The 12,621-nt window shown below is 51.4% G+C and overlaps 1 protein-coding gene across 2 annotated transcripts; it reads left to right on the forward strand.

Annotated features, from left to right (window-relative positions):
* Nucleotides 1-497: 497 nt before the first annotated feature.
* On the forward strand, nucleotides 498-7,484 carry Lrrc15 (leucine rich repeat containing 15). Of its 2 annotated transcripts, XM_026400298.2 has the most exons (3): nucleotides 498-512; nucleotides 5,670-7,131; nucleotides 7,195-7,484. In XM_026400298.2, exons 1-3 carry the CDS (start codon nucleotides 498-500, stop codon nucleotides 7,482-7,484), a joined length of 1,767 nt encoding a protein of 588 aa, XP_026256083.1. The 2 variants fall into 2 exon arrangements, with proteins under 2 accessions (XP_026256083.1, XP_026256084.1); XM_026400299.2 differs by lacking the exon at nucleotides 498-512 and having other exon boundaries at nucleotides 5,673-7,122.
* Nucleotides 7,485-12,621: the final 5,137 nt, after the last annotated feature.

Genomic DNA, 12,621 nt, shown 5'->3' on the forward strand with positions numbered 1-12,621 from the left:
GGAGTTGGGAGAGGTGCTTTTTTCTTGGTACTGGGGATTGAACTCAGAGGCACTAGAGTTCACTGCTCCACATCCCCAGCCCTTTTTATTCTATTTTGAGAAAGGGTCTCACTGAGTCGCTTGGCACCTGGCTTTTGCTAAGGCTAGCTTTGAATTTGTGATTCTCCTGCCTCAGCCTCCAAAACCACTGGGATTATAGGCCTGCACCACCATGCCCAACAGGAAGAGGCACTTGAACTTGGCTGATAATGCCAGACAGGTGGACAGCAAATTGTGTATGAGCTGTAGATGATTTTTTAAAATATTTTTAAATTGTCAGTGGACCTTTATTTTATTTATTTATATGTGGTGGTAAGAATCGAACCCAGGGCCTCACACATGCCAAACAAGTGCTCTACCACTGAGCCACTCCTCCAGCCCCAGCTGTAGATGATTTTTAAATGGAGAAGTAAAGCCACCTCTTTCCCCCAACCAGACAGGTAGTAAGCAAGGTCCTGATGCCTGGTGATAAGGTTTAGGGGTTTGCCCAGCTCTGTGGTTGGGGACCCTGACAGGGTGTCAGGACTCTTCAACAGACTGCATGACCTTAGGCAAGTCCCCTCTACCCTGTAGACCCCTCAGGTTTCTCATCGACAAAACAGCCAGATGGTTTGACCAGATCATCTCAACAGGCCTCTGTATCTCTGACCCGCTGTGCTCTAAATGCTGTGTCTGGAAGCAATTTCTACATTTGGGCTCAACTTAAGGCAAATTATGGATTCCTGACGGGGTGCAGAATGGGCCGCTGAAGGAAATGCTGTCAGAGGGAGCTGGACCAGCCTGTGGCATGACCTTCCGGCTCCCTATCCTGGTTCTCTGTCTGTGCTCTTGGTAGTAAGTGGTACAGGCGATGGGTGTGGGTTCCCAGCTGGACTAGGCCACACTAGGTGTATCTGAGTGTGGTCTGTGGACCCCTGCATTGGAGCTGCTTGGGGGTTTGTTAATTGTGGATCTCTGTGGGTGGAGATCCAGAGATCCAGAAATCAGGGTCTCTGTGGGTAGAGCTTCCAGAGATCTGATTTTACTCTCCAATGAAATAGCAACAGTCATCACTCACATTTGTTGTGTACTCACTTTATGCCAAGAATGAGTCTAGGTGTTTTTCATGTATTAACTCACTTAAGACTCGAGTGGAAAACCTGTGAGTTCAGTTCTTAAATAAACTTTCTTGGCCATTTGAATGTGGTGCTCTGGGGTGAGGTCAGTGAGACAGGGAGGTCTGCACCCACTGAGGCCTGGACTCCAGGCTGAGTCTTTCAGTGACTTTGGACCCAATGCACTGAGCACCAAAGAGCAAGAGCAAGGGTGTTGTCCTGAGGACAAGCCTGGCTGCTGGGAGCGGGGCACAGCTCCAAGCCTGGCATCTCCCTTGGGAGTCCTCAGGCTGCTTGGGGACCATCTCATTGCAGAAAAGGCCACAATTAAGAAGCCCTCTGAAAAGAGAGGGCCTAGACCCGGGGAAGCCTCTTCCGGGGTCTCAGTTTCCCCAGGTGGCCTGGGAGAGTGCAGGATCCCTCTCAGGCCCTGGGTCCCATAAAATGACCATGTTTATGGGAAGACGTGAGATTGGCTAGTGGGTTGGCTTGCTTGGAAACTTCTGACACCAGGAGGGTCTGGCAAGATGAGTACAGGATCCTTCAGCCTTAGCATGCGGATGAGGCCAGGCCAGGTGGCACTACAGGTGATTCAGTGTGACCTGTGGGAAGAAAGGAGAGGAGAAAGGTGAGTCCCAGTTGCATCTCCTTGCTGCCTCCAGTCAGAAGGTATCAGAGCTGCTGGGGCCTAATGAGTCCTCACAGAAGGAAGGGGAAACAGACCTGGAGCACTGACCTTGGCTCACACTGTACCTTAGTGTTCAGAACAGAGCAGAATGTGGGTCTTCCGAGCTCCTTCCGAATGTTTTACTTTGTGGCATTGAAATAAGAAGGCGTGTCCTCCCAGGGAGCTTTGTGTTTAGGGAATGTGAACGATGGGATTAAACCCCAAAAGTCCCAACTCACCAACCAACAAAGCCCAAGGCTTCAAGGCTAATTATGTGTTCACTCATGAGTCACAGGGTGTTTCTGTTGGAGATCCACCGCCAGCGTGCCTGGTTCCATCGCTTCTCCTCCCGGGGAGGGGCCGCGTCAGTGTCCAGGTGAGCTGTCTGGGTGTCCTTCTGTCTCTCTGCCTGGCTCGCCGACTTCATGGGTCAGCGGCAGACGCCAGGTGGACCCCCTCTCCAGGGGCTGGACGGAGGCTGGACCGAGTCTCTGCAGTGATTGAGGACGCGCACGGCTGCCTGAGGGAGGAAGGTGTAATTAGGGTGCTTCGTGGGCCTTTAACTGCCCTCCCTCGGCTGCCAAGCGGCACTGGACAGCGTGGGCTATTAGTTTGCTGTGTGCTGGGCTCCTGAGGGCCAAGGGCCACACACGTCTGCACACTGGCTGAGGATCCAGGGGCCCAGCCCTGGCCTGTTCCTGCGCCCCTCCTTTCCCTAAGGGCTCCTGCCATTGGGCTGAGGTGGGCCCTTTGGGGGTGGTTGGAGTGGTGACAATCACAAGTGCTGGAAAACAGGAAACGTCTGGCTGCGTGTGGTGCCGGGTGGGCTCTGCAGACGGGAGGGTTTAGAAAAAGACAGTCTGCAAATTCTTGTAATCTTTGTCACACTGAGTGTGGTCCATTTTAGACAACAGGGAATGGCCCTCTTCCCACAGGGAATTATCTCTCCATTCCTCCTCCTGGCCCTTGAGGGACCCTCCACAGGCCTGACTTGACACCCCCTCCCAGCTAAGGGGTGCAGACTCAGAGAAGGCCATCAAGAGGTGGGTCCTCAGAGGAGCCTCCGCCTACGTGCTCATTTACGTGTGAGGAAACAACACAGTTGTTTTCAGGTGACGGGCTCTTAATTCATCTGGGTATTTGGGGTGTAACACTGTTTTCGGAGTGTGCTGGGCTTAGGAATGTGTGGTGACAATTCATGAGCACTGGGTAGCCCCGCACCAGGCACCATCAGAGCCTCACCTTTTATAAGTGCGTCTAGGGGTCAGCTGTCACACACACACACACCCAGGGAAAGGACAGACACCCACACCTCTGCACAGAGCCCTGGAACACAGGCACAGTCATCCTGCAAATGGATCTCATATCCACCCTCTGGGACTCGGCCCTAGAATCCTGAAATCTTAGGGATGTGGACAGGACATTGGCTGCCCAATACCTCACTAGGTGTGGAGGCTCCTCTGCAGCTTCCTCATCGGGAGGTGGCTCAGCTCTGCTTCAGCACTTCCAGGAGCGGGGAGCTGACCGCCTCTAGGCTGCAGCCATGGGCTTTGCAGAACTCTCTTTGGTGGTGAGCCGAAACCCAGCACTTTAAGACTTTTGTGCACTAGCTGTGACCTCTGGAACTGCTGAGTTTGGTTGCTTTCTTTATCCCAGGGTGGCCCTGTACGTATACTGGGGAGAGTGCTCCTGGGCTCCCCACGCCTTCTCTCTTTCTGGCCATTCCTCCGCCCCTCCTTCAACGGATGCACAGATGTTCTGGTTTCTGGGTCTTCTCACTATCAACTAGAGAAGTTCTTCAAGAAACCACTTTGTCATTGGCCTTTTTGAAGTTCAGAGTGGAACTGAGCATGGTGGTACAGGTGTGGCCTGATCAGGGACTGTAGAGTTGAGACTATCTATCATCTCCTTTGTTCCACGCTTGATACTTCTATTGATGCAGTCTCTGGTCATGGTGGTTGTTGTGGGCAGCCTCTTTCTATGTGCATGTTTATATATAAAGTGCTTCTCTTGGGGTGGAGGTTGAGCCGCTTTTTCTGTGGTCCCTGCTTAAGCAGTTAGTTTTCTGCTTTCAATTTCGGGATTTGGGCTTTTTCTATACAAGTTCATGATTTTAGATCTGTCCACAGCTTCATCTGGTCCCATTCTTTCACGTCTAGATTCCGTCAGCCAAGTTATTCTTTTTCCTTTATTTGTGCCACTGTGCTGCGTACTTAGCTAAATCCTTAATGAAATCATAACAGGTCAGGGCTTGGACAGGCTGGGAATAAGTGAAGAGTTCAGCCTGTGTAGGTGGGGATGAGCTTGGGGTTTTCCTCCGACGCCTTGTTGAGGGTCGGGAAGCAGCGTGTAGAGCAGAGGCCGGGGCGGGAAGTCTGCATTATTTTGAGTCATGCTGCAGGCCTAGGCCCCCATGAGTTCAGGGGCACAGGGAGAAGCCGGACAAGGGCCTTCTCCACGCAGCCCGTGTATGCCTTATATGCCATCATTTCCAATTCCTTCCTCTGACGCTGATGTTTTGCTCATCAAGAGAGAGAGAGAGAGAGAGAGAGAGAGAGAGAGACACTGCATAAACAAAGGACTCACCTAGGAGTTGGGGCACCTAGGATTTAATACTTGAGCCTCCGTTTCCCTGCTTCCCCATAAAATGAAGAGCAGCAGTTACTCCCAACCCTTCAGGAGTTACAGGCCCTTTGAACCTTGCATAGAGATCACGGATGGCCTCTCTGAGTGTGTCTAAGTTTTCTGGAACTTACTTCAGGCCGTCTGGGAACTGGGACTCAAGTTCCAGGAGGCAGGTCCCAGGCATTGGATGGGGCCCAGCAGCCTCCCCAGCTGCAGACAGTTGCTCTGCACTGGAAGGTGGTTTGAATTAAACCTCCATGAAACACATGTGGACAGGTTGCTGGGGTGGCCATGGGCTGGGCGGGGCAAGGCGGAGGGGGAAGAGCTGGGCTCTCCCTCCATCTTTCTGCACACCAGCAGTGTGGTCCTCCCTCTGTTGGCTGCTGCTGCTCCTCCGGGCAGGCCACCACGTTTGTAGGCTGAGCATCTTCCCAGGCTCAGGACCTATTTATTTGTTTTCATTCCTTCTCTGTTCCTCCTGACAAGGTCATGTTCCAACATCCTTTTAGCTGCTATGAAGGCTACAGGGCTGGATAAGATATAGTTCCCACCTTAAGGAATATGTAGGGATGAAAGATGTGGCCCTTGTCCTTGAAAAGCATATTAAGGAGGGAAGGAAATAGTTGGAAACACAGTGACTGTCCAGCTGTGGAATGTCCATGGAGAGACTGGGAAGACCACCTGCACGGGCGGGAAATGAATACTGATTCATGGTACAGGGAAAGCTTCCTCAAAGTGATGGCATTTGAGCTAGACCTAGAAGCATGGGGGAGATTTGGAAGAGGATGAAGAGCACTCTGAGTGGAGGGCACTACCTGGGCAAAGGTTTGGAAGTGGGGAGGCAGGGGAAAGGCCAAGAGGCTTGCTGGCCAGAGCAGAGGGGAGCACTAACCTGGGTCCATGATGATAGATAGCACTTGAGGCCAAGCCACTGCTGATATCAAGGTTGGTGTTGGCTTAAAACAAGCCATAGTAAGCCTGGTGGGTGGTGCACAACTGTAATCCCAGCAGCTTGGGAGGCTGAGGCAGGAGGATCTCAAGTTCAAAGCCAGCCTCATCAATGGCCAGGCACAGAGCAGCTCAGTGAGACCCTGTCTCCAAATAAAATACAAAATAGGGCTGGAGACGTGGCTTAGTGGTCAAGTGCCCATGAGTTCAATCCCCAGTACCCCCCACCAAAGAAAAGAACTAGTCACAGTGTCAGTGAGGTGACCCTGACTCACACGTGCTGTCTCCTTGCAGAGGCCATGCTGCTGAAACATTACCTCCTCTTGCTGGTGGGCTGCCAAGCCTGGACTTTAGGCTTGGCCTACTATGGCTGCCCAAGTGAGTGCACCTGCTCCAGGGCCTCTCAGGTGGAGTGCACGGGGGCACGCATCGTGGCAGTGCCCACGCCTCTGCCCTGGAACGCCATGAGCCTGCAGATTCTCAACACGCACATCACCGAACTCAGTGAGTCCCCATTCCTCAACATCTCGGCCCTCATCGCCCTGAGGATCGAGAAGAATGAGCTGTCACACATCATGCCTGGTGCCTTCCGCAACCTGGGCTCGCTGCGTTACCTCAGCCTCGCCAACAACAAGCTTCAGGTTCTGCCCGTCGGCCTCTTCCAGGGACTGGACAACCTGGAGTCTCTCCTTCTGTCTAGTAACCAGCTGGTGCAGATCCAGCCCGCCCATTTCGCCCAGTGCAGCAACCTCAAGGAATTGCAGCTGCATGGCAATCACCTGGAATACGTCCCGGATGGCGTCTTCGACCACCTGGTGGGACTCACCAAGCTCAATCTGGGCAAGAACAGCCTCACCCACCTCTCACCCAGGGTTTTCCAGCACCTGGGCAACCTCCAGGTGCTCCGGCTATATGAGAATAGGCTCTCGGACATCCCCATGGGCACTTTTGATGGGCTTAGCAACCTCCAGGAGCTGGCCCTCCAGCAGAACCAGATCGGCATGCTCTCGCCTGGCCTCTTCCACAACAACCGGAACCTGCAGAGGCTCTATCTGTCCAACAACCACATCTCCCAGCTGCCTCCCGGCATCTTCATGCACCTGCCCCAGCTCAACCGACTTACACTCTTTGGGAACTCCCTGAAGGAGCTCTCCCCAGGGATTTTCGGGCCCATGCACAATCTGAAGGAGCTCTGGCTCTATGACAACCACATCACTTCTCTACCCGACAACATCTTCAGCAACCTCCACCAGTTGCAGGTCTTGATCCTTAGTCGCAACCAGATTAGCTTCATCTCCCCGGGTGCCTTCAATGGACTGACAGACCTGCGAGAGCTGTCCCTCCACACCAATGCGCTGCAGGACCTGGATGGGAATGTCTTCCGCATGTTGGCCAACCTGCAGAACATCTCTCTGCAGAACAATCGCCTCAGACAGCTCCCAGGGAATATCTTCGCCAATGTCAACGGTCTCATGACCATTCAGTTGCAGAACAATCAGCTGGAGAACCTGCCCATGGGCATCTTTGATCACTTGGGGAACCTGTGTGAGCTTCGGCTGTATGACAACCCCTGGAGGTGCGACTCAAGCATCCTTCCGCTCCGCAATTGGCTCCTGATCAACAAGGGTAGGTTAGGGACAGACACTCTCCCAGTGTGTTCCAGCCCAGCCAATGTTCGAGGACAATCAATCATCATCATCAATGTCCCTGGCCCCAGTGTTCCGGCCCCAGCCATCCCTGAGGTTCCCAGCTACCCCAGCTACCCAGAAACACCACGTTACCCAGACACACCACGGTACCCAGATGCGCCGCGGTACCCAGACACACCCAGCTATCCTGACACACCCAGCTATCCTGACACCACATCCATCTCCTCTACAACGGAGATCACTACCTCTGTAGATGACTACACTGATCTGACCACCATTGGGGCCACAGATGACCGCAACACGTGGGGCATGACCCAGCCCCAAAGTGGGTTGGCCATTGCCGCCATTGTAATTGGCATTATTGCCCTGGCCTGTTCCCTGGCTGCCTGCATCTGCTGCTGCTGCTGCAAGAAGAGAAGCCAAGCAGTCCTGATGCAGATGAAGGCACCCAATGAGTGTTAGGAAGGCAGGCTGGAGCAGGGCTCAGGAAAGGAGAGACTGGAGGATCTGGGATTGTGAGCACTCTGCCTCCACCCTTGGGTCCACAGAGCCAGGCTCTCAGGGCTCTTTCCAGGCCCTAGAGAGAGTTGCCCCACCTTGTCCTGACCTGCCTGATTCTTGTGTGGAGAAGCAGGTCTCACAGGACATTCTTACCACCAGGGAGATCACATGGCTGTAGAAAAGCCCCTGGCAAATTTCCTATTCATATGCCTGGGCTTCGCTCAGAGGGGCCTTCCCCCAAATCCTCACCACCTTTCCTTCAAGAACAACTTTCCCTGCACCCAGGCCCCCTCCTGGCCTCTGTAGACTCAATGGTGAGAAAACCTGCTCACTTTGTGGGAACAGTTCTCCACCAGGACAGCCCCTCTCCTCAGAGTATTATGTAAGTTGATTTCCCTTCTTTTGCTTCTCTTGTTTGTGCCATGGCTTAACCCTGTCCCCTCAAATGGAAGTTCTCCCCTTACTTTTCTGCTCCTGAAGGCAGGATGAGTTCTCTCCTCAAAGAAGGCTTCAAATCATTTAGCTGGTTTCTTAAGACCTGCTGAGCCCCCCCGGCTTGGAGGATGTGGTGAAAGAAAGAAGGAATCCCATACGGCTCAATTCCTGGACATAGAGTTACCATCAGATCTCTCTTGTGATTTTTGTCTAGAAAAGAAAGACACACGTGCAACAAACTCAGCCTTGTAGAGGATGATAATTCCAGACTACAAAGTTTGCTTGGCAATTTTTAGTCCTTTGTGGAATAAAATCGTGAAGAATTTTTGACTTCTAAAACCATTTAATTTCTAAAATCAGCTTATTGGTACTGAATGGAGAAAGAAACCTGGTGTCTGGGGGTCCTTTCAGTCACCCCTAGGGGTTTTCTTTTCGAGTTTTCAAAATTGAAGTATAATATACATACAGAAAAGTGGGAGCGTGATAAGGTACAGCTTGATGAATTGTCACAAACTGATCACATCCACGTGATCAGTGTCAAATCAAGAACAGAGCATCACCAGAATCCCCGAACCCAAGCTTTTACTGAAGGACTGGAACATCTGAGGATGACGTGGACTTACCTGGATTCTCACCAGGGGCCTCACTGCTCTCCCATGGCCAGCTGTTGCAAAGGCCCAGCTGCCAGGGTGACAAAGATGTGATATGGACAGCACAGGAGACTGGCCTGGAGAGGAATCTTAATAAACCCTGAGATCTGGAGGGACCCAGGCTGGCCAGGTCAGAAGTGTCCTAACTACAGTGGCCCATGCAACCACAGTGTCTTCCCTGCTGATAAGCTGCAGCTCATTGGAGGCTCCTTGCCTGGGCCCTTTTATGGGCATGATATGCCTATATCTGTTTTTAATTCACTTTCCATTTGGGGGAAATGAAATAGCTCAGAGATGAGATCTTTTAATTGAACACTCAAGTGTAATGGGAACCAGGGATCCCTCTAATGTTGTGGAAAAATTCTTCGTCAACATTAGTCAGCTAGCAGCAAGACTTCAGGATTTTCACAGACAGCAGATATCAAGGCACACTGACAGGTCCCAGTGGTTGGAGTGGCTCTCTGAAGCTCCTCCTACTTATCATCTGGCTATGAGTTAAGTCATTTGATCCAGGGTTTTCTCCTCCTTGAGTTATAGTTGAATTCCTGCTTTCATGCCTTTCCTGCTACACACATATTCACAGATGTTAAAGAAATTATGTTCAAGGCAACACATGTCTTTCTCTGGACTACTGATCCACCAGTTCAGAAATAAAAGCAGTAAAATTGAAGAATTTCAGGTCTCCACATCTGCCCAAGAAAGAACTTCAGCTGATCTCAGGGATTTAGGTCACAGGGATCTACCACCAGTCCTGATTGGCTTTTATTAGGTCCCTCTACCTCACAAGATGAGTAAGAAGCCGAAGCAGCATCATGATGACAGGATGGCCAGGCTCCCCAACACAAAATGTCCCAGAAGGAATGTCTAGTGCATGTCATAGCTTTTAGCTGTCCCAGAGAATCTGATGTCCGGGCAAAAGATATTATTTCCCCAAGGCAAATCTGGGTCTACCAATGTTTTCAAAATATTCACAGAATGAATGCATGTGTATTAAGTAAGGCTCACCAGGACCCAAAAGGAAGGGAGCCCCAAGCTTGGGGCATGACCTTCGTCCTATTGACAGTGGCCTGCCGCCGTGGGCCCAGGGGCTGGAAAGGGAATGTGGGTCTGCTTTCCTCCAGACAGGAAGCCGGGTTTGGTATCACATTCCTCAGACCCAGAACACTCAGGTGCTTCTTGTGAGTGAGCTCCAGTGTTTCATTGTGCTTAGGAACAAGTGGCTAGGGATAGAGAGAGGTAGGAACCCTCAGCATTCCATGCTCCCTACCAGCCTTAACCCAGAACCCCTGGGTGTTTCTGACATTGACCATGACATTGGAATACCTTCCTTTCTGGCCCAAATACTGGTCTGAGAACAGGTGTCTTCAGACGACCCACCCAGGTGGATCCCAGGTGAAGGAGATGGGCCTGTTAGATGACCCTTCCCAGCTTGCCTGTTCCTTTCTCCCATCAGAATGGTTTGGAGCCATCAGCCCTGTTGTTCCTTGTCAGGACTTTTGGCTGAACTGTGCTGTTTGGTCAAGGAGTGGCCCCCAAAGCTGAATGGAGTGCCCTTTTCAATACAGCACTAGTGAATGATGTATTTGCTCAATTCTTGGAACTGGAGTGAGCTGAGTGGTCCCTGAAATGTTGAGTAGGGTACAGAATTCCCTTCACTTCCCCTCTGGGCACTGGTTTCTAGGCCACCTTGCCGTTCACCAGCAGCCTTCATGTGACATGGAAGGAAGGAATCAATGTTGGAGGAAAGGACCATTTAAAAAAGTGTTTACTGTGCACAAGTGTCCTCCAAAGCTCAGGACACATTCCCCTTTAACCCTCCCAGTGCCCCCTTGGGACAGGGCAGAAGACGGTCACAATGGGTTCTCAATAGGCTGGAGGTTTACTTCTGTCTTCAGCCTTTACACAAGACCTCATGCTCTATCTAGGGTTTTCACCTTGAGAACAAAGCAAATGGGAGTCCCCGTCCTGGTGCTCCCCATACTCTAAGTCACTGGGACCTCACCTGGTAGGGATCCCAACTTTGTAAACACAGGAAACTTGTCCAGCCATGAAAGAAAAACTGGCCCCTGTCCTGGGAATTGTTGGTCTGTGTGGACAGTGTTCCTTCTCTTGAGAATGTAGAGGTTCTAGATCTTCTCATGGGCAACCCCACGATTCCCATACTTCAGATGTCAGGGTAGAGCTGATTCAGGAACCTACTCCCCAGCTCAGGATATGTATGGAGAGCTGACAGCTAGCAAGTCACTAGATGACTGGAGGTGGGGGCAGATGTGGGATATATCCCACCCTTTAGCTATAAGCTACTCAGATTTGGCCCACGGCTAATCCAGTTTGTCGGGGGAGGCTGTGGTGGTCTTGTGAAGGAAGCCACCACTGTGGCTGAGAGAGGGCGTGCGGCAGGCTGCTTCCAGGTGGAACTCCTCCCGATCCTGGGTTCCTTCTTCTGTGGAGAGATGGTTCTCACCACCCATTGCTTTCATGCTGCCTGCAAAAATAGATCACCTTTGCCTTGCTAAGAGAATCACTGCAAATAGTCCCAGGTGCTTGGCAGTGCATGTAGCGATTTCTAGGCCCCCAGGGTTTTATAGAGTGTGAACCCTGGTGGGCAGGGTTAGGGGTCTGTCTTTTGCTAGATGCTGCTTGTAACAAATTTGGTGTACAGAATCAACAATAAATGGTATACCCAGGACACGTGTGCCCTCTCTGAACTTCTTGGTCGGGGTAGGGGGGGGTGTGTCTCACACCTGTGAATTCTGCTCTTGCCACAGAGATCAAGCCTGGCCTGTATAACACCTCACAGAAAAGAGATTCCGGGCCAAGAACAGGACTTTGGAAAGTGAGTGGGGACCAAAAAGGAAATAACAAATCATCTCCATAGGCTTCGAGAACTCAAGACAGGAAATAATCTCCCAGAATCACCTGGTGAACTAGGGGTAGAGTGAGCAAGGGACCTGGGCTTCTCGTTTCTTTTGTGCCACCCGGAGGGCATGTTGCTCAACACATTCACACGTGCAGGGCAGGAGGGCAGGACTGAGCTCCCGTCAGGACTCAGCACCAGGCTCACCAAGTCACAGGCTCTCAGAATAGGCCCTTGGAGTGAAGGCGATCGCTTCAAGTATCTAAATGTCCCCAGGCCTCCCTCAGGCCTCTAGTCCCAGGGGTGCCACAGCTGCTGTGCAGGAACAGCAATGCTAACAGGGATGGGCCCACTGTTCTTTAACACACCGTCGTCTCAGGAAAGGGCCTTCACATGGGATTGTCATGTGTTTGCTTACATTCCTGTCAGGTGTCAGCTTGTCCCAGGACTTTGGGATAGGACAGAGGTCAATAATGTTCACCAGATTATGTGGCTGGACCCCTTCAGGGATGAAGGTCAGGACCTTGCTGTGGTCCCCTGACCACTGAATCTCTGTCTACTCGGACAGGTTTCTGAAATTTCAGATTAATAGAGTCTTCATCCCTAATCTCATGGAGGATCTCTGGAGTTCTTGATGTAAATCTCCCTCCATGACCCACACGCCCATTATCTGAAGTTTGATTACATGTGCACACACGTGGATGTGCACACATATGCGCGCGCGCGTGCACACACACACACACACACACACACACAGCTCCCTGAGCCCTCAGCCACACCTATCCCACAGAAGAGAATGCAGAGACTTGTGGTAAATCTGGAGTAAATCATGGTCTAGGAACTGGCTAGTTATGCTGGGCGCGGTGGCACATGCCTGTAATCCCAGCAGCTTGGGAGGCTGAGGTAGGAAGATCACAAGTTCAAAGCCAGACTCAGCAATTTAGTGAAACCCTAAGTAACTTAGTGAGACTGTGTCTCAAAAGAAAAAACAAATGGGCTGGAGATGTGGCTCAGTGGTTGAGTGCCCCTGACTTTAATACCCAATACAAAAAACAAAACAAAACAAAAAACCCTTACAAATGGCTAGTTGAAGAGTCAGAATTCAAACCCTGATCTCTCTAATGCCCAATTTCTCTTGTTCACCACAACATGTTGA

Source organism: Urocitellus parryii, chromosome 2 (genome assembly GCF_045843805.1).
Source record: "Urocitellus parryii isolate mUroPar1 chromosome 2, mUroPar1.hap1, whole genome shotgun sequence".
Lineage (NCBI taxonomy): Eukaryota > Metazoa > Chordata > Mammalia > Rodentia > Sciuridae > Urocitellus > Urocitellus parryii.

What these genes read in the sequence shown, in the direction of transcription:
- Lrrc15 (XM_026400298.2), top strand. An exon ending in TGAGGTTCCCAGCTACCCCA is followed by an intron (nt 7,132 to 7,194) that starts GCTACCCAGAAA and finishes CGCGGTACCCAG; the next exon opens with ACACACCCAGCTATCCTGAC.